The 22,601-nt window shown below is 43.6% G+C and overlaps 1 protein-coding gene across 50 annotated transcripts in view; it reads right to left on the reverse strand.

Annotated features, from left to right (window-relative positions):
* The window catches only part of ABLIM1 (actin binding LIM protein 1), a 338,782-nt gene that overhangs the window by 197,286 nt on the left and 118,895 nt on the right, over positions 1–22,601 (reverse strand). For 14 of the 50 annotated variants that reach the window (XM_078346588.1, XM_078346578.1, XM_078346592.1 and 11 more), the window contains exon 1: positions 1,600–1,910. The exons of the other annotated variants lie outside the window; for them this stretch is intronic. In XM_078346588.1, coding sequence (XP_078202714.1) covers positions 1,600–1,615 — 16 coding nt within the window. In that variant the 5' untranslated portion in view covers positions 1,616–1,910. Of the gene's footprint in view, positions 1–1,599; positions 1,911–22,601 lie in introns of those variants that run through there. 50 annotated transcript variants of the gene reach the window in all.

A 22,601-nucleotide genomic window follows, 5' to 3' on the forward strand; every position in this document is an offset into this window, starting at 1 on the left:
AAACCCATTAGCAACAGAGATGAGGGCCATGTCATAGTCAGGTAGCAGGTACAAGTGAAGAGATCTGACCGGCAGTAAATGTCAGCATCTGTATTTGGTACTGAGGGTTCCTGGAAGCACCCCCAAAAGACAGAAAATATTATTAGAAGCACTTTTGTTCACACCAAATCATTTCACTCAATTACCGTTTACTCACTGAAAAACCAAAGCTACAGCAAGTGGTTACTAAAGAGCTATAGGAGCAGAGTGAACAGAGCAGAACCATGTTTCTCTTTGTCCTGAGGTGCAGCCTTAACACTGTTAAGCTCTCAGCATCCTGTATGTCAACACATCGATTAGTATAATAGAACCAAACTGAGTTTCAAGCAACAAGGAGCAACTTGAGTTCAGCATCTTCATCTTAAAAATCTATTCCCTGGAGTAGCTTTAAGATAAAGTAAACCCAAATAAGTCACTGAAATGGTTCAAGACAGCCCTGAAAGAGTAGATGTCTGGGTTCGAGGAGAAAAGAATGTCCCCACGGTAAGAAAATGTGACAGTAAATCTAAATGTACTAGAAAGCAAAATTAAAGAGTGTTTATTTACATTATAAATTCAGTTGGTGATGGTCCCTAAGACACAAAAGAGAAAAAAATAAGTTACAGGAAAACGATCAAAGAACAATTCCATTTTTATATTCATATGTGTCTGTCTCTCTCTCTCTCTAATTCTGGTTGGAAGGGTCTAGCAAGCTACACAGTAACCGTTAACAACTGTATCTCCAGGGAGGAGAGGGGAATTGAAGCTGACAAGGTAGCAGCCAGAGGCACTCACTTTCCTTAAGACAAGATGTATTTATATATTACTTGAATAACTCAAAGCAAGCATTGGGGTGTTCTTTCACCTTTCCAAGAGAAACCAATCATTTCAACTATCATTCAGTTCTGAAAGATGTATCTTCCATTTCAGGACCACGCCTAGTACATAAATAATGTACACCTGTTCAGGCCACACCTGTCCTCTCCCTTTTAACACTCTCCTTGTGATGTTATGTGGTTTCGATTGCCGTGTGCAGCATCCTTTAAGAAGGTGTTTGGAGGAGTGATGAGGGATAATACTGAAATGACAGGTTATGCACGCAGAGCACCTGAAGCCTTTAAAACAGCCCAGCTTCTCCTTTCAGCCGGATCCAGCCAGGGCTGGGCATGCCCCAGCACCACACACCCCAGCCCTGGCAGGAAGGGTCCTTTCATTACATATCTTAATCAACTTATGGATTGGTGGGGGGCGGTGGTAAGAGGGAAAGGGAATGATGGCTGAGATGGGGGGGCAAGACGGATGGCAAGTCTCAAACACAACAAAAAATTCAAAATGCAATAACAATCAAAAGAGACACACGCCCCAGAGCTCAGCTGTGCACCGCTTCCGACTCGGTGGTGAAATTAAAGATTCTGAATGAAGTCTCGGTTCGATGGAAACCCAGACTTCACAACACGGAGCTTCTCGCACCGAGAACATGTCTGCCTGGCTTTCGATTGATCATTCCCGGTTAGGTGGCCGAGCCCTACGGTGCCATTCCAACTTCTGCAACCATGCACAGTGATCGATATTTATAATTACCTTTTTCCTTCACCATGGCAACCGGGTCCTCCGATGAGCAGGACTGAAGAAGGAACCAGGAATAAACTCTGGGAGTGGAAGCGCGCCTCAGCAGACAGATCCACGGGTGCAGGGGCCGCCAGGAGAAGCCCCGTGCAGTCCGGGTCTGCGGTCTGGAGTCCCGCCCCGCCTTGGCGGCCCCGCTCCCACGACCGCCCCGCGATCGCCCCCGCGCTCTCCGCCGCCCGTCTGCCTAGCTGCAGCCGCGCCCTGCTCAGGGACTCTGCCCTGCGGCTGAAACCACTCGCTACAGCTGCTCCTGTAACAAATGCAAAATTCCACTGTCCTAATCTCTAGTCACTGACACCACCTTGTATTCCTCGCTCCGCGGACGGGTGACGAAAGGCTCCCGAGCGCTGCCCCCCTCCCAGAGTCTGATAAATGATTGCCAGGAGGAGGAGGAGGACCAAGCACCGGTTGGGGACGGTTCCAATAAGTAAAACTAGTCAATGGTTAGCTTATTGGCTCCCTGTGACGGTCGCTTTCAGTTTTTACTACAGCTTCTTTCAGGCAATCTAGATACATAAAATTGGCCTTAATGTAAAACACAAACAGAATAACGATGCTAATTCCAATTTCAACTTCACTTTCTTATGAAAAATGAATAATGACATTTGGTTTGCTCGACTGCTCCCCGCTGTAGTTTTCCCGAACGGGGTTGGGGGAAGGTAGAGTCAGGGAGAGACAGCCGGGAGGAGGATCTTTCAGGATTCGATTTCTTATCCAGGATCCAATTCAGGATCAAGGTTAAAATCCGACTGATCTAGTTAGGGAGGATTTTGACTTCCCCCTTCTCCCTCTTCTTCACTGGAGTTTTTAGACAAGCCCCTTGGATGTGCATATGCCAGGGAGGAACTCCAGTCATAATTAAGGAACAAACATCCTGGTCCAGTATGGTGCAACCGCCAGGACCAGCCTAAGCCTGACCCCACAGAAGCAGCTCCTGAGGAGGCTTTTGATTCTGACCCACAGGGTCACAGGTGTCCTGTGACCTGTCCTGTTGTCCTGTGAACTGTCCTGCTGTCCTGTGACCTGTCCTGCTGTCCCGTGAGCCTGGGACTTTCTGGTTCACAAAGCCAACGCCCACCCGACTCCAGCATCTGTCTGCCAAATCCAGCTACGGCTCTGATCGCATGTCCTATACATCCACCACGCAGGAGAGATGGGATGAGCAAGAGACAAAAAGACAGACGTCACAAGGCGGGGAGAGCAGCAGATGGCCAACACATCTTTCAGAACCAGAATGCACAGCCAGTATTAGATGGTATTTACTGCAAATATTGTAACATGTTGGGTCTAAGACAGCCAGGAGAACCGAAGGGAATGAAGTCAATCAACCTGCCTCCTCTTTGACTGAGAGGGTGTGTATGGCTGAAATCAACTACATTTGGTGGGTCTGGGGAGAAGGAAGAAAAATGCCCACTTCTTCATATTCATCTTGTGCAGGTCTTCATTGCTGGTTTTCTGATGTGTAACAGTAGCACATCTGAAGCAGCTGTGACATTCCTACATCTGTGACTCAGGGCTTTACTATTAATAGCTTGGGTGTCTCAGGCTGTAAGTAAGAGCTAAGTCCCCTCCAGCTCCTGAGTTGTCTTTTCTATGACAACATACTTCCCCCACACCACTCCCTGAACCCATGGCAGCCCCATCAGGTCATGGTTTTCCTAAGTCAGCAGCCAGCTGGAGTATAAGCACTGAAGAGCTTTTAAGCGGCTTCTCTAACCTCCATTCATAAATATGAGCCAAGCATGTAAGCAATTCGACCTCCAATCCAGAGGGATGGCAGAGTTCAAGAGCATCCAGGAAACGAGCCCTTCACATTCCCCAATTTTCATGGCTAAAACTGCACTTGTCTACTTTACCCACCCCTAATCACCCTCAGAGCCTTTAAGGAGATGCTGACAAGCAAAATTAACTGCAGAGCGCTGGAATAAGCTGCCTAGCAGGTGAATCTATTTTATTATATTTTTGCTACTTAAATACATCAGCATCTCACTTAAGCACTTCTCTCTAAGGCTCTCCTGTTATTCAGCCCAAAGCTAAGGAAGCAGCTTTCTTTCTCTTTCCCTGCCCGCCCCCCACCCCTCCTCACCCTTGTGAGAGTTTGGTTTCTAGAGCAAACCCGATCATATCTAAGTGTTCCAGATATTGTAAATGCCATTAGCTCAATTTTTCTTTTACTTGGGCTGGCAGTTTTAAACTCTGAGATTTAAGTTTACTAACTAAACTGGTCTCTTATTAGTTCTGAACCTACCTGTATAACTTGGTGGATAAATAGCACAGAAACGGAGTTTAGAAAGGCTCTCTGGCAGCTTTGGAGACTAAGCTGGCAGAGTAACAGCTGATGCTTATTCATTTTCAGAGAAGTCTTTCCTAAAGGAAAATACTACATAGTGGTTCGGAGAGATTTTCCCCCCTCCTGTGTTTTCCATGGAAAGAATTTTCCTGTACCACAGTCAAAGTGAATGAGTCACCAGCATTTAGTTGCTAAGTAATAGTCATATGGCAAAAGTCCCCCCACCAATCAGACACTGCTAGTTTGGGATAAAAGTATCCACTCTGCACTTCTAAGATAACTAAAGAGGGTATTACTAAAGTTATTTTTGGAATGTGGGAAAGTAAAACCAAATTGTTTTTGTCTCTCTGCCTCAGGGCAGAATTGCTAAAGAGCTTAAGAACAGACGCAAAGCATCAGGCACTTTCTACTTTACAGCTAATGCTGCAAGAAGCGCAGCAAAATAAATCAAGAAAAAAATGAAATGCATAGTTCATAAGAAATAACTTTTTATTATTTCTTGAGATGATTTCCAAAGAAATTATCTCAATCTCATTCCACTCAGGTAAGTAGTCCTAACACAGACACCAACCCATGGTTTTATCTGTTGGTTTTTGCCCCATCAGACTGATGCACTGCCTCCTTCTCATTCACTCACAACATAAAGCAAGGCTTGTCCACAAGTGACCAAAGGACAGAAACGATTTTGTTGGAGAGAAAAGCTTGTTAGCATACAGCCACTCCTGGCAAAAATTCTAGCATACATCATTTCAATAGTGAAAGCAATGAAGAGGGAAACGTTACAAGTAGAAATGAGCAGCCGGAGGAGTCCTCTTCCTCATTGCTCATTCTCCTCTACAGTGCCATGGGTCACCTACTGCATGTGCACCTGTAGTGCAGGAATTTCAGGATCCCTCTGTGGGGCTGGGACACCAGGTGTCCAGATGCCACCCCCCAACACCACTGGACTCTTTTTCTTTTTTTGAGACAGAGTTTCACTCTCACCCAGTCTCGGCTCACTGCAACCTCCGCCTCCCAGGTTCAAGTGATTCTCCTGCCTCAGCCTCCTGAGCAGCTAAGATTACAGGTGCCCACTACCACACCTGGCTAATTTTTGTATCTTTAGTAGCGACAGGTTTTGCCATGTTGGCCAGGCTGGTTTTGAACTCCTGACCTCAGGTGATCCGCCCACCTTGGCCTCTAAAAGTGTTGGGATTACAGGCGTGAGCCACCACACCCAGTCTCCATAGGACTCTTTAGCAAAAAGCACACTCAATTCTCTAGTAGAATTCAGCTGAAAGGAACCTGGATACTAAGTTCCTATTTGCTTTCTACTTAGTGTTGGCATCCATCAATCTCACTTCAGAGATTTATGGGACATCTGCTGTGTGCCAGCTACTGGACTGGGAGGACACTGCCCTGAAGGTGCTCACCATCTAGCGGAGGAGATGCAGGCACACTAATATTCTCAACGAAATGAGGAAGGTACTAAGGCAGGAGTAGGCACGGGGTCCAGGGCAGTGGTGAGTCCAACCTGGCTTCCGGGAGGATAAAGGAGGTGGGTAATGACTGGCCAAGTGAAGAAAGAAGGGAAAGTCATTCCAAGTGGAAGTAACAGGGCAAGAAGGCATCCAGTAGTTCACTATTGGTGGAGAACAGAGAGAGGCTCAAGATGAGGCTGGGCGACAGGTGACAGAGGGACCTCAATGCCACTCTAAAGAGAATGGACCTTAGAAATGTTGTGGTTAAAGTCTCAAACCTAAGCTACCTATTTCTTTCAAAATGCAATTCAAAAGGCTCTGTCTGCATTGCAAGGTACACCATTATCTGTTTCCAACCGTATTGCTCCTCCCTCCATGTGGGTTGTGTTGGTGCGTGCATTTTTGGTGTTTAGCAGATGGTTTGACATGGAATAGATGCACAGGAAGTGCCTGTGTTTACTCATTTATATAAACATTTCTCAGATCAACAGAATAAAAAGCCATAATCTCACATACATTATTTTAAGAAGCACAGACCACTTGGGATTGGCTTATCCCTTCTATTGTAATGGCTTCAAGTCCACAACTATGTTGTAAGCTCTCTGAAGGCAAGGAGGGTTTCATTTACACTAGGCTGATAAGAGTGTGGTTTGCAAGGCTGGACGTGGTGGCTCACACCTGTAATCCCAGCACTTGGGGATATTGAGAGGGGTGGATCACTTGAGGTCAAGAGTTTGTTGAGCTGAGACTGCACCATTGTACTCCAGCCTGGGCAACAAGAGCAAAACTCTATCTCAAAAAGAAAAGAGAGAGAGACAGAGTCTTGCTCTGTTGCCCCAGCTGGAGTGCAGTGGTGCAATCTTGGCTCACTGCAACCTCCACCTCCTGGATTCAAGCAATTCTCCTGTTTCAGCCTCCCAAGTAGCTGGGATTACAGGCATGCACCACCATGCCTGGCTAATTTTGTATTTTTAGCAGAGATGAGGTTTCTCCATGTTGGTCAGGCTGGTCTCAAACTCTTGACCTCAGGTGATTTGTCTGCTTCAGCCTCTCAAAGTGCTGGGATTACAGGTGTGAGCCACTGCACCTGGCCCTCGAGACATCTCTTTGAAAAAAAAAAAAAAAAAAGCGTGGTGGTTTGCAGATCACCAGGGACAGAAATACAAACGGTGCTTCAAATACAGACACCTGGTCCCCACTCCAGGTCTGATAGCTCAGATTCTCTGGGAAGGAGGCCTGAGGCACAGCCCACTTCCACGATGATTAAGGAACCCCCCTTGCTAATAAGCTGGTTTGCAAACCACGAGGATAGACTGAGATTTACAAACAGCTGTATACCATGCCATCACTTCTGAAAAACAATCCCTAAACTCTGTTGGCCAAAATAACAATCAGCTGGACATTCACTGCAATCTTAATGAGAATTTACTAGAAGTGGTGATTTCAAAGTTTCCTATAGTCCAGGGCAGACTCCTACATGTCTGACCCCTCTCGATCCTACTCACTCTCATGTCCTCAACAGACAATTCTTAGGATTTTTTCCATATCAATCTCGTAGAATCAATGCCCAGCAAAGTTCTTTTCCTTGAGTTCTTAAAGTAGAATTTTTTTTTTAGCCTGTCACCCAGGCTAGAGTCCAGGTTCAAGGGATTCTCCTACCTCAGACTCCTGAGTGGCTGGGATTACAGGCGCGTGCCACCACACCCAGCTAAGTTTTGTATTTTTAGTAGAGACAGGATTTCAGCATCTTGGCCAGGGTAGTCTTGAACACCTGACCTTGTGATCCACCTGCCTTGGCCTCCCAAAGTTCTGGGATTACAGGTGTGAGCCACTGTGCCCGGCCTTAAAGGAAAATTATTTTGTGGTTGTAATGGTTCTCCATGGTCTTTTTCAAAAGCCATTTCTGAGTTTGGATCCAAGCAATATGTTACAGCTCAAGAAAAATCACGAAAATTACTATAGTATATTTAAAGCTCCCTATAAACAATCCAGTAAGGATATAAATGACAGAGTGAACAAAAAATAAGTCGTTTTTGTACAAGAGCAGTGAAACCTATTACTAGAATTCAAAGGATCTTGGGATAGTAAAGACAGTTTAACTGACTTTAGCCTAACGTCAGGCTCATGAGTTCACAAGTTCACAAATGTTCTCTAAATTATTTGGGAAAAGGCCGTTTTTAAAAACAGTTTACTACTAGCTTTCTCTCTTTTTTGTAATATTTCCTAGACAGAAATCCAGTTACTAGGATATAAAAATAGTTGCTTTCTTCTTTTTGTTTTTTTGTTTTTTTGAGACAGAATTTCGCTTTTGTCGCCCAAGCTGGAGTGCAGTGGCATGATCTCGGCTCACTGCAACATCCACTTCCTAGGTTCAAGTGATTCTCTTGCCTCAGCCTCCTGAGTAGCTGGGATTACAGGTGTGCACCACCACGTCCAGCTAATTTTTGTGTTTTTAATAGAGACAGGGTTTCACCCTGTTGGCCAAGATGTCCTCGATCTCCTGACCTTGTAAGCTGTCTGCCTCGGCCTCCCAAAGTGTTGGGATTACAGGCATGAGCCAATGCACCTGGCCAAAAAATGGTTGCTCCCTCTCAGGTAGAATTGCAGTGCCTTCCCTGACAACACTCCCCTCTTTCTGGTACTTACCACCAAGTGCTCTGAAGTTTACTATGTTGTAATGAAGGATGGACATCTCTATTTTTGCAAAAGACTGTGTGCTCTCTGAGGGAAGGGGTCACATGTTATTGTATCTCTACTGTATTCACATAGTAATACACAAAGACACAAAGGAGGATGCAGTATTTCATGAATAAATACTCTTTGTTATAATCAAATAGGCTGATTTCAAAACCTAACTCAAATAAATTGAGAGTAAATTCAGTCTCTTAGATAAAAATCAATTTAATGATTGCTTCAAAGTATTTGCCAAGATGCAAACCAATAATTACCTTGGCAAGAAAGAAGCCCAAAGAGGAACTTCATCAGGCAGTCCCCTTAATAAGTTCCCTACCCTCACAGCTACTTTGATCACCATTAAGAGCCTAGTATGTGTCAGCCACCATTCTAGTCTCTGCATGTGTCACCTCATCTTGTCCTCATAACAACTGGATGAAGGACATATTATACTTTGTGAGAAAAGAGGTTGGTCAGAGGCCGAAGCCATGGGCCCTTTCCTTGGATTACTGGGCCTTCCCTTCTGCAGAGGTTGTTAAAGAGCCTCTAGTCCCATGCCCTGCCTACACACACACACACACACACATTTCTGAAAGCAAGGTGCACTCAATGTACATCAGTTTAGGCCAGGTGCAGTGGCTCACGCCTGTAATCCTAGCACTTTGGGAGGCCAAGGCGGGTGAGGTCAGGAGTTCAAGACCAACCTGGCCAAGATGAAACCCCATCTCTACTAAAAATACAAAAATTAGCCAGGCATGGTGGCAGGTGCCTGTAATACCAGCTACTCTGGGGGCTGAGGCAGATAATTGCTTGGACCTGGGAGGCAGAAGTTGCAATGAGCCGAGATCATGCACTCCACCCTGGGCAACAGAACAAGACTCCGTCTCAAAAAAAAAAAAAAAAAAAAAAGTACATCAACTTCTTGCCATTTCTAAAAGGCCTGGTGCAATGGAGATGATGTGCACTCTGCCTTGCCTGTGTAAAGCAATCCTCTCTCCAGATACCTTATCCTTCATCGGTTCCTGGACTTCATATGGAAGGACCTGTCAGGGGAATAGCATCATAACCTTGGCCTGTGGCACTCATCCTTGGCTGCACAGTGGAAGATGATGCGCCCAGATCCACATAGCAAGACTTCAAAAGTGCAATGTAATCATCCACCCTGTCTAATTATTCTCAAGGAATGGCATTTCTGTGGTTTAGGTAGACAGTGAGTTGAAATTAAAAAAAAAAAAAAATTGCAAGGTTTACAAAGGCTACATTTGCTCCCCTACCTCATCTGGCCTTATAACTCTCCTAATTATGCCCTGGAACACTCCCAGAAAATACCCTGTCTCTCATCCTCCTGGACATGTCAGTCATCATCAGAGAAACTAGCCAAGTAAAACATGCAACACATACCACCATTACCGCATTTGCTACCACGGCAATTGGCAGCTTCATCATCTAACACGTCTCAGCAAGTTTCTCTAGTTCTTAGTGCAGAGAAGAGACCATGCAACCAATCCCCTGGTTTGTGGAAATCTATAGCTTGAATGCATAAATAGGCATTAATTAAGATAAAAGCAGAAGTCCTAAAGCAGACTTGTCCATGGCTACGCAGTTACTTAGAGATGGAGGTGAAAACACCCCAGATCCTACCGCCTACCCAGCGGTGATTCCACCATGCCACACCGGCCACACAGGCAGCCTGAGTAAACACAGGCTGGGCTTGAATGCTAGCTCCACCACATGCTGAGTGGCCCTGGGCACATGGTTTTTTTCTCCCTGGGTTTCAGCAGTCTCAGCTGGGAATGGAATGAGATGTTCCACTTGTGAGGCTGTGTGAAGACAGAGCAGCGTCATGGCATGGGACATTCAGAGCTGTACTGGGTCCTGGGCTCAGAAGCTGTCTGTATTTGGTTTAATGCTTTGCTGCTGCTATACTGGCATTTGTAATAATGTAGTCTTTGAACTCGTGTTGTATAAGTGAAGTCGATGGGACAGTAAAGCACACATGTGAACAGCTGAGATGCGTGCAGTTTGCGTGTCCGCTGTTCCTGCCGCCCATGCATGCAGAGTGTTTGCAATGCCCCATGAGCCCAGGAATCCAGTACAGTCACAATGCATAGGAATTCAGGGAGACTCAAAGTGAGGACAAGGTGTGTTATATCCATGACTGAGTCAAATTCCATTCAAACCAGGATGCTTGCTTTCAATGCACAGAGAAGGCAATAATGTGCTAGGAAATACAAACAACCAAGGAAGCTATTCCTTCCCATCCATGTTAATTCCCTGTATTAGCCAACCACTCACACCAAAAATGATGACACAGAAGGAAAGAAGAAGACAGGGCAACTCGCACTGTCTTTCTTTTAGCCCTTTCTTATTAATCAGTAAGTCAAAGTCAGAGAACACTGGTAAAATGTGCATGTATCAAGAAGTGAAATAAAAACAATTAAGGGCCAGATGCAGTGGCTCATGCCTATAAACCCAGCACTTTGGGAGGCTGAGGCAGGCAGATCATGAGGTCAGGAGTTCGAGACCAGCTTGGCCAATATAGTGAAACCCCATCTCTACTAAAAATAGAAAAATTAGCTGGATGTGGTGACAAGGGCCTATAGTTCCAGCTACTCGGGAGGCTGAGGCTGGAGAATTGCTTGAACCTGGGAGGCAGAGGTTGCAGTGAGCTGAGATCACACCACTGCACTCCAGCCTGGGTGACAGAGCAAGACTCTATCTCAAAAAACAAAAACAAAAACAAAAAACAGTTGAGTCAGATTTGTGCATTCCTACTGTTCTAAAAAGAATGAAGTACACAAACATCTATTACTTGTGCAGTACAAACTGTGTAATTTCAGTGATTTCATTGAGTTAAATGTTGTTATATTTGCACTTAAAATCGGCACTGCATAATAAAAGGTAAAATTCACACCAACAATTTAAAATTTTAATTTTACTTTATTTAGGACAACATTAAATAGAAAATAAAAACTACTGAGTTGTGAGAATCTGGGGAATAAGAAAAAAGCTTTATATTTTAGTCCCACTAATGGCACTTTCTCCTGCAAGGGGTTCCACATTTTTCTTTTGCACTGGGCCCTGCAAATTATGTATCCTGTGCTGGGAGAGCATAACAGGTAGTCCACCCAAAAGAAAGTACCTAGCACTAGGAAGGAATGCAATGAAGGGGATAACTATCATTATTTCATTTCTCATTGCCTCATTAATTCACATGAAAATGGGATAAGCTTGAAACTGTAAAATTCAGGTTTTCAAAACCATTTGAAGGTATAAGGAAACTTTTGATAATATCGAAGCTGGGGGATTTAACCTGCAACACCTTAAAGAATTTAGACCCCGGCTGGGCGCGTTGGCTCATGCCTGTAATCCTAGCACTTTGAGAGGCCGAGGCAGGCTGATCACAATGTCAGGAGATCAAGACCATCCTGGCTAACATGGTAAAACCCCATCTATACTAAAAATACAAAAAATTAACCTGGCATGGTGACACACACCTGTAGTCCCAGCTACTTGGAAGGCTGAGGCAGGAGAATTGCTTGAATCCAGGAGGCAGAGGTTGCAGTGAACCGAGATCATGCCACTGCCCTCCAGCCTGGGCAACAGAGTGAGACTCTGTCTCAAAAAAAAAAAAAATTAGACCCCCCCAACCCTTCTGATACCTTGTTAAATGACCTCTGCTGCCAAATGAGAAAGGCACTGTGATACCAACCATCAAAAAAAAAAGGTGGACTTCGATGTTAGGAAATCTTCCCAGGAAGAAGTGGTTGTTCTCTTCAGCCTATTCATTCATGCAACACATATTTATCAAGTGTTTACTAAGTGTCAAGAACTGTTATAGGTATTGGGATATCACAGCAAAAAAAACAGACAAAAATCTTTGCCAGGAAGGAGCTATGTTGTAGGCGGGGAGGTTGAAGTTGCCATAATAAAATACATAAGTAATGTATACATATATAAAAATCTCTATGATTATGTATCAGAAAGTGGCAAGTGCTATGGAGAAAAGGCAAGGCTGGGGACAGAGAATGTTGGGGGAGAAGCTGTGGTTTTGAGTAGAGTGGTAGAGGAAGGCCTCTGTGGGGAAGTGCTATGTGAGTAAGTACCTGAAGAAGGGAAGAGAATAAGCCATGTAGATTCTGAGGAAAAACCACCCCCAACAGAGTGAGCAATGAGTGCAAACGTCCTGAGACGTGAGCCCACCTGCTGTGTTCACAGCAGTGGAGAGGCTGGTGAGATCAGGAGGCAGCCGGCAGGAGAAGTGAAGTTAGTGAGGTGGAAGGAGATAGGGCCTGCAGGTCATTGTAAATGGCCTTGCCTTTTCCCCTAAGTTGTTTTGTTTTGTTTAGAGACAGGGTCTTGCTCTGTCACCCAGGCCAGAGTGCAGTGGCATAATCACAGCTCACTGCAGCCTCAACCTCCAAGGTTCAAGTGGTCCGCCCACCTCAGCCTCCCAAGTAGCTGGGATTACAGGTATGCACCACTACAGCCAGCCGATTTTTATTTTTTAATTTTTTTTGTAAAGACGGGGTCTTGCTATTGCACAGGCTGGTCTCAAACTCCTGGCCTCAAGTGATCCTCCAGCCTTGGCTTCCAAAAGTGGTGGGATTACAGATGTGAGCCCCCCACACCCAGTGCCACTGGGGGATTTGGGCAGAGAAAGCAGCAGCATCTGATCGTCAGCCCAACAGGATCCTCTGCTGCTCTGTGGAAACTAGAGTTAAGGAGAGTGAGCACAGATACAGAATGCTGAACTAGTGCATGAAATAAAAAAGAGCTCAAGGATGAGATGATGACACGACAGCATGAGATGAAAAAGGCTAAAGAAATTAAGAAATGAAAACTGCCCGAGCTCCACAGCTCATGCCTGTAATCCCAGCATTTTGGGAGGCCGAGGTGGGCAGATCACGAGGTCAGGAGTTCGAGATCAACTTGGTCAACACGGTGAAACCCCATCTCTAGAAAAAAATACAAAAATTAGCTGGGCATGATGGCAGGTACCTGTAATCCCAGCTACTCAGGAGGCTGAGGCAGGAGAATTGCTTGAACCCAAGCAGCAGAGGTTGCAGTGAGCGTACCATTGCACGCCAGCCTCAGTGACAGAGTGAAACTCTGTCAAAAAAAAAAAAAAAAAAGAAAAGAAAACTGAGGACAAAGATAATATCAATAGTAAGAACTGAAATATCAAAGAACAAAACAAACACTGATAAAATATCTAATTCCTAGCATAGAGAAAACTTTGAAATAATTTTAATGAACACAGAAGAAAGAGCCTCAAACAATGAGAGAAAACAATAGATATGCAAGAAGAAGAAAGATTTTTTTTAAATGTATATCCTAGAAGTAGAGAACCTAAGTAGCAGATGTATTCAAAGATTAAATACACAAGAATACCTCTAAAATGAAGAGACATCTGAATTCACAGATTTAAAGAGTATATAGATACATTTTGGCAAAATTTGATACAGAATGCTGACTCCAAGTCCTAGACTAAGCCTTAGAACTCCAAGGAATATCACTCTCCATTTGTCCAGGCAGAAAAACCCTATTGCTCACAAAAAACAAAAAAACTCAGGCTAACCTCAGACTTCTCAGCAACAACACTGATTCTTAGAAGATGAAGCAAATACCTGGACGTCCTGAGGGAAAGAAAGCGTATGTCCCAAGAACCTTACACCTGCCAAAATGTCGTTCAGAGATAAAGGCAACAGGCAAACCACCACAAACAGAAAGGTGTTCAGCAAACACAACACCATGAACCTTTCTTGGGAAAACTGCTGGAAAACAACATCTAGCTAATTAAGAGATGAGCTAAATTCAGGAATGCAAACACTACTAAAAGTGCTAGCAGTGAGCAGTGAATTCAATTATATGTGAAACTGACATCACAATCACCCAATTATGGTTAGAGAGGAATATGGAAATGTTTTGAGCCAAGGACAATGTGAAAACAATATTGCAACTAACAAAAATTGGGAGGTGAGTAGGAGGGAACTATGAGAGTGCTACTGTCCTCATTTACACAGTAGGGAGGTAATGACTCTCACCAAACGGTACAAGATTCTTCATCTACGCATCTCACCGAAGCAACCTCAGATTACATCACCCATGCACTTCAGCTTTGCTTAGAGATTGTGCAAAATTTCATCATTGTGTTTATGCCCCAGTTCCTGTTTCTTGGACTTGGGAAGGAAAAGGATATCATAAGGCAAATGTTATCTTCAAGATTTTTGAAGAAAAGGGAGATGACATAGCTTTAACTTTTTACTGACTATATCCAGATTCTTTTTTTTTTTAAGACACCATCTCACTCTGTCACACAGGCTGGAGTGCAGTGGCAAGATCATGGCTCCCTGCAACCTCAAATTCCTAGGCTTAAGTGATCCTCCCACCCCAGCCTCCTGAGTAGCTGGGACCACAGGAATGCACCGTTACATCCAGCTAATTTTTAATTTTTTTGTAGAGATGGGGGTCTCACTACATTGCCCAAGGTTTGTTTAAACTTCTGGGCTCAAGCAAACCTTCTGCATCAGCCTCCCAAAGTGCTGGGATTACAGGCATGAGCCACTAACCCTAGCCTATAACCAGATTCTTAGTTCAAGAACCAAAATTGTTTCTAATTCATTAACATCTAAGATTTCTACAGTGTGTCTCTTTCAAACAGACTAATGGATAAATCATTTTAAAAATACATCCGCTGTAAGGATAGTGGCTACATGGGGTTTTACTTCATATTTCATTATTTACCCTGCGTATTCATGAAAATGCCATGGAATCCTCAGGACAAGATGTTTATTCATCAAATTATCTTTCCTGGTGGAGCTTGTCACATTCATTGCACGTCTGTCCCCCATCTACCCCTCTTGTGGGTAGGCACTGAGCCATATGACTCCTGCCCTTGGCTGTGGATGACTAGCTTGTTAGAGGACACTGGATCAGAGCAAGGCGCATACATCAGCTGCCCAACAACTTTTTATCCAGTTTTGGAAAAGATGAACTGGGCCAATTAGGTTTTTACTCCTAAGAATCTAAAGTTAGAGATACATATAAAAGTCCCCGTCTGTAGTAGATATGCATATCAAAGGATAATGTTAGGCCAGGCCAGGTGCAGGCATCAGAGAACCAGGTGTATACTCAAGTCCCAAGGGACAGAGTGTCAGAGGAAGCCAGATGGGAGGGAAGAGAATGGGACATCCCTGGAAACTAAGCTGCAGTTCCTGGAGCAGCCTGGAATTCTGTACTTCCTGAGGCCTGGCCCTCCAGCATTTCCTGAGTTCCTGTACCCCTTCTCTCTATCTAGTTTGATTGGGTTATTAAAAAGTATAAGTGGATTTCTATTCTTCAGAAACAAAAGATCCTTCATTAGAATGGAGAGGGAATTTTTACTGAAATAAAACCTCAGTTGGATCATTTGGAATGGAATACATGCCCTACCCATACCTCCTTGGCACTCACCTCTACAAGTCAGATGTGATTAGTAGAAGCATCAGAATGCATGTGTTAACATACCTGAAAGCAGCTGTCAACCAATGATGATGGGGAAGTGGTAAGTAAATACCCAGCTTCCTCATCCATTGGCTGGCATATCTCTACAGCACATCCCACACTACCTCTTAGAATTCCTAATGGATTGAGAATTGGCTGCCCACACTGGTAACTGCACCTTTTGTTAGCCTCACACCCCTACCAGTGATTCCTGGGATCACCTTCCAAATAAATTATTGCCTTTAAGTTTTTCCCGCAGAGTCTCTTTTTTGGGCAGGGAGTTCTAAACAAAAGAGAATCTACGATCCATACTTTTATGCTAAAAAAAAATGTTGTCTTGAGTCACTGATCACTTTCATCTAAAGATAACAGAGAAAGATTCTAAATAGAACAATATCCTGAAAAGACCAAACATGTTCAGACAGAATATATTTTTTTCTCAAGAAAATAAATTATTAACTGGATCATCTTATTATACAAACACAGTGGAATTTGCACCCATACTATGCCAAAGTACTTCTTCCTTTAAAATATGAAAAAGAGACAACTTAGATTAACTCTTGTAGCAGAGGTCAGAACTACCAACTGCTTCATAAATAAATATGCCTTCAAAATGTCTTTTTGGCTTGTGCTTATATTTTAGGCAGAAGGATGTGACTTATGACCTTTACCAAGCTCTATAAAAATGAGTCATTTTATAATGATACTCTATTGTGTTTACACGTATATTACATGGGCTCTCTTTTTGCAATCTTAAACAGCTGCATATTGTGTCAATGCAACCAAAGATTGTGCTAGCACTATATGTCATATGCCAGGTTGGCTGTATATTCAAAAGAGATATAGAAGGTAGGTCTCTTCCCTTCCTTTACCTCACCATTGCTAGCAAGATGGAAAACACTCCTCATATGTATTGGATTTTTGGGATTTGGAGGAGATTAGAGGGAGGATGGTAAGGAAAATACTTTAAACTTAAATTCTTCTTGCTTTTGGATCTGGATTATACAATATTTTTCCTTGAATAAAATACACTAAGAGCACTGAGAATTTACCAATACGCTTCATTGGCTATTAAATTTGTATACAGAAAAAGCAACTAAGCCACAAGATCAGCATTCAGCCACAGTATCCACAATTGAGAACTGGGCGGGCAAAAATCAAAGGAAATAATGAAGAGAAGCAAATGAATGTTGACCCATTAATGAGGCTAATGATATTTACTGAGCATCTGCAACATGCAAAGCATCACCTTCAAGGGGCCAAAAGTGGTACAGAGATCAAAGATACCTAAACTAAGCCCTCTGCAACCTTACATCTAACTAGGGCAAATAGCTCAAGGACCTAAATAACTCTAAAACAAGGCAGAGAGGGATTGGAATCAGAGCTACTGACAAAACGGTATGAACTTTCAACGGAAGGAATGCTTACCGCTCAGCAAGAGAGATAAGGAAAGCTTCAAGTTGAATGTGGTCCTTGCAACTACAGGAAGAGTTACAAAAGGTTGGCTGGGCTCAACTTCTTTTCACCAGCTGCTGCCACATATAGAAAATGAACCGGATCACTCTTGGTATTTAGATATAGAAGTTAACCAAGAAATGTATTGGATCCTATTTGCATTTTCTTTAAATTCTTTTTTTTTTTTTTTTTTTTGAGTCAGAGTTTTGTTCGGTCGCCAGGCACCAGGCTGGAGTGCAGTGGTGCAATCTCAGCTCACTGCAACCAACGACTCCCGGGTTCAAGCAATTCTCCTGCCTCAGCCTCCCTAGTAGCTGGGACTACAGGCACGTGCCACCACTCCCAGCTAATTTTTGTATTTTAGTAGAGACAGGGTTTCACTATGTTGGCCAAGATGGTCTCGATCTCCTGACCTTATGATCTGCCCTCCTCAGCCTCCCAAAGTGCTGGGATTACAGGTGTGAGCCACCACACCCAGCCTCTTTAAACTCTTAAAACAAACTAATTCAACCACAATCTATGTTAACTCAAGTTCAGCTGAAGTATTATTAAACAAATTCACTTAGTATTCCCATCATGAATAATATTAGACCAATTGGTGACCTCAAAAATTAGACAGTTATTTTATTTATTTATTTATTTATTTTTGAGACAGGGTTTCACTCTATCATCCAGGTTGGAGTGCAGTGGCACGATCTCAGCTCACTGCAACCTCCACCTCCTGGGTTCATTCAATTCTTGTGCCTTAGTCTCCAGAGTAGCTGGGATTACAGGCATGTGCCACCATGCCTGACTTATGTTTTTGTATTTTTAGTAGAGATGGGGTTTCACCATGTTGGCCAGGCTGGTCTAGAACTTCTGACCCCAAGTGACCTGTCTACCTCAGCCTCCCAAAGTGCTGAGATTACATGCGTGAGCCACCACACCTGGCCTAGGTAGTTATTAAGTAACCACTGCCCCACAGTGTTGCTGGCTACCAAGTGAAGATAGAGTCTGTGCCCTTTAAGAACAAGTACCCAAGGAAAGGATAACAAAACATATCCAGCTACACACTAGAATCACATGATGGCACTTCAGGGAAAAGACTGACATGAAACAGAACTGGGAATTGTCTCACAAAGACAGCAAATATCACACACCCCAGAATATTCTAGTGATGTCAAAAACGACCTTACAAAATGATCTGGGTTGTGATGGACAGAAAGGGAGACAGGTGAGTAAAGGCCGTGGCCCTAGCTATTTCACTTTCTTCCCCAGCTCATCTTTATTCCAGGAGATCCCGCTCTATGGCCTGAGAATTCTCCCTCTCCACCTGGGCTGCAGGCAAACCGTTGTGAGCTAGATTTTTCTGGGCACTGTGAGTCATAATGTCTCTGATGTCCTCTGATTAATTTTGGTTGCTATCTATGGCTACAGAACTTGGATGAGGAAAGACATCTCAATAGCAAACAAACATAACTTGGGGGCCACAGTCTGACAACTCAGAGGCCCTACCTCTCTTTTTATAATGTTTGCAGACCTGTAAGTTGTAAAGCTGTAGGCAGTTTTGAAGATTACGATACAGGATGTAAATAAACATGAATGTACATATGGGATTTCTGTACATATGGGAAAACTGGTTATTTCACTTTGGGGGAATAGCTTTAATTTATTTGAAATTGTATTAAGTGGTGGAAATGCAAAATTGTGCAGCCACTGTAGAAAACTGTTTCTCAAAAAGTTAAACAGAGAATCACTTTATGACCCAGGATTTCCACTGCTAGGTACATACCCAAGGGCACTGAAAACATGTTCACACAAAAACTTGTACACAAGTGTTTATAGCAGCATTATTCATAATAGCCAGAAAGCAGAAACAACACAAATGACCATCAGCTGAGGAAAAAATAAAGAAAATGTGATATATCCCTACCATGGGATACTATTCAGACATAAAAAGGAATAAGATACTGATAAATGCTACCACCTCGATGAGCCTTGAAAACATTATGGTGAGTGAAAGAAGCCGGACACAAAAAACCACAGATTACATGATTCCAGTGAGATGAAATGTCCAGAATAGGCAAATCCACAAACACATAAAGGAGATAAGTAGTTGCCAGCAGCTGAGGAATGTGAGTAATCGGGGCTGATTTGTAACGGGCACAGGGTTCTTTCGGCGCTAACGGAAGTGCTCTGGGATTAGACAGTGGGATGGTTGCACAACTTTGTGGTTTTACTGAAATCCACAGGATTGTACATGTTAAAGTGATGAATTTTATGGTATACTAAACTATATCTCAATTTTAAAGTGTATGTGGTAGCTTTATTTACCAAGCACTGTGTGATAGTCAGAAGAAAACACAAAAACAACAGCCCTGCCCCTAAGGAGCTTACGAGCAGGTAGGGAGAGATTGCAAATAAGCAGATATAAATAGGCAGGCATAGAGGTGCTTGGATGGGCATCTGTGTGGCATACAGCAGAGCGATCTGGAGGTCTGGATAGGGTCCACAGGAAAGTTTCACCTGAGCTGAGTCTTGAACTAAACTTAAAAAAAAATTAATAATCCTTTGGTCTTCTCTTTTGTAATATTAAACAGGAAGAGAGGAAGGCCAGAGCCTTAATCTAACACTACCCTCTAATTATACCCCAGCCTTAGGAAAGTCATTTACTTCTCTGGGCCTCAATGTCTTACTTCCTATAAATATGGGGTGTTGGCTGAGTGTGGTGGTTCACACCTATAATCCCAGTACTTTGGAAGGCTGAGGCGGGTGGGTCATTTGAGGTCAGGAGTTCAAGACTAGCTTGGCTGACATGGTAAAACCCCATCTCTACTAAAAATACAAAATTATTAGCCAGGCATGGTGGTGCACACCTGTAATCCTAGCTACTCAGGAGGCTGAGGCACAGAGAATCACTGGAACCCGGGAGGCAGAGGCTGTGGTGAGCCAAGATCATGCCAGTGCACTCCAGCCTGGGCAATAGAGCAAGACTCTGTCAAATAAATAAAGTAATAAATAATAGTGATGAAAAGGTGTTGACATCAACACCTTATTTATTTCTACCTTTGAGAAGCATCTATAATCCTCATGCATATCATATCACAGTCTATCTAAAATCCTGACATATTTAAATGTGAAGTCCTCATAAACCTGATTCTGCAAAGGGTTTCTCTAGTGCTTTCTGGGTATGCTGCTTTCTGAGGTTGAGAAAGAAATCTTCCTCCTGGCTACCTCTACACACCCTAACAAGCAGCACACAGACTATGCTGCTTTCGTGTTGGCAGCCTTCGTCTTCTATCCCAGGGACAGAATCACCCCTCTGCTGGCCACCTATTCACCTTATGTTACCTTCCTACTGGCAGCCTTCAGCATGTAGCCCATAGATGACTCAAGCCTGTGTTGGCTATCTGTCCACCCTACTGAGTAACACACAAACCATATTCCCTTTTTTTTTTTTTTTTTTTTTTTTTTGTGAGACGGAGTTTCGCTCGTTACCCAGGCTGGAGTGCAATTGCGTGATCTTGGCTCACCGCAACCTCCACCTCCTGGGTTCAGGCAATTCTCCTGCCTCAGCCTCCTGAGTAGCTGGGATTACAGGCATGTGCCACCATGCCCAGCTAATTTTTTGTATTTTTAGTAGAGACGAGGTTTCACCATGTTGACCAGGATGGTCTCGATCTCTTGAACTCGTGATCCACCCACCTCGGCCTCCCAAAGTGCTGGGATTACAGGCTTGAGCCACCGCGCCCGGCCCCATATTCCCTTTTTTCTTTAAGATGGAGTCTCACTGTCATCCAGGCTGGAGTGTAGTGGAGCAATCTCAGCTCACTGCAACCTCTGCCTACCAGGTTCAAACAATTCTCTAGCCTCAGCCTCCTGAGTAGCTGGAACTACAGGCCCTCGCCACCACATCCAGCTAATTTTTCTCTTTTTAGTAGAGATGGGGTTTCACTATATTGGCCAAGCTGGTCTCGAACTCCTGATCTCATGATCTGCCCGCCTCAGCCTCCCAAAGTAAAGCTCCCGCCTTACAGGCATGAGCCACCATGCCCAGCCCCCACACAATCCATATTCTCTTTCTGTTAGCAGCGTTGTCTTGTACCAAGGGCCATCACAGGTCCATGGCTAATTTGCCAAGTTAACAGGCGTCCATCCATAACCATCAGCACTGGGTCATGCCCCAGAATCATTAGGCTCAAAGGACAGGAAGTCAGGGATTTCTATGAAAGTAAGCCACTCTTAGTAAGATTCAAATGTGTTTAAGCCTGGATTAAAACAATGCCAAACAATAAACTTCAACAGACTGCTTTACCCTCTGACTTTAAAAAAGATTCGTTTTGAAGTACATTTAATTAAAATGAATGGGCATTACAGCATATTTAGTTACTCAAGAAAATAATTTATATGGGAACATTTCATGTGAAAATAGTTACTTGCCGACGTTCTTAGAGCTAAAAATAAAATAAAGAAACAAAACACAAAGCAACCATCAATAAAACAAAAAAAGCTGGACCGAGCAGATTCAGCCAGTGGAATCAGGTGTAAAATGGCTTACCTCTACTTTTTTCTTTCCACTCACAGATCATTGGGCTATTTTCCTCTTACTCATATTTTGGGTAAATCCTATCTATGTTCCAGCTCACAGCGCAAATCCTACTTTCTCTTTCCCTTCAGTGATATTTCTTTCCTTTGAAAACTGATTGGATTTGTTATCTAGACAATTATTCAACTTCACACACGCTTGGGTAAGAAGGGGAATCTATTTATTGAGCTCCTACTAAATGCTAGAATTTCTGAAATGCTTATTTTCTCGAAGGGCTCGTAATACTGCTGCAATGTAGGTAGTATTATCCACACTTTATATACGAGAAAACTAAGGCTCAGACATATTAAGTAGCTTGCCCAGGTCACAGAACCACAAAGAGCAGAGCTGGACTTTGAATATGGCGGCGAGGTCTGACCAGACTTGGCATTTGGCAGTGAGGTCTGGCCCCACAGCCCTGAATTTGCAGCCACTTTGTTTTACAGCTTCTCCTGGCCTCAGCTACTCGAAGGCAGGGGTACAATTTGAGGCTGAATTGTATTCTTCTAACATTGCGATTTGACTTCTGCGAACATTCACTCATTCATTTACTCATCACTCACAGCTTTTTTTCCGTGCTAGGTACTCTCATGGAATAAAAACATGAACACAGCTCTCTCCTTGCCCAGAGAGGACCTCAGTGTATGAAAAGGGAGAAGCTTATAAACAGGCAACTCAAACAAAGATGTGCAGAGGATGCCATGAAAACAGCGGAGGATGAGGCAAGAGGTAAGATCAGGCCTCCCCAGAGAAGGAAAAATTTAACCTGCATCCTGCTGGGCTCAGAAGAACCGGGGAGGCCGTGCCAGGCAGCAGAATTGCACGTACAAAGAGAGCCCCATGTGAAAGAGTCCTTCAAACATCTGTGACAAAGAAGACTGATGTGGGCTTTTGGGGGATAAGAGTGGGACGTGATCTAAAGGCTTGACTGTCAAGGGCTTGACACACATGATTCTGGGAAATATGATTAAACTAATGGAATAAGAAGCCTAGGGAATTGAACAGGGATTACTGGTAACTATAAATC

Source organism: Callithrix jacchus, chromosome 12, assembly GCF_049354715.1.
Source record: "Callithrix jacchus isolate 240 chromosome 12, calJac240_pri, whole genome shotgun sequence".
NCBI lineage: Eukaryota > Metazoa > Chordata > Mammalia > Primates > Cebidae > Callithrix > Callithrix jacchus.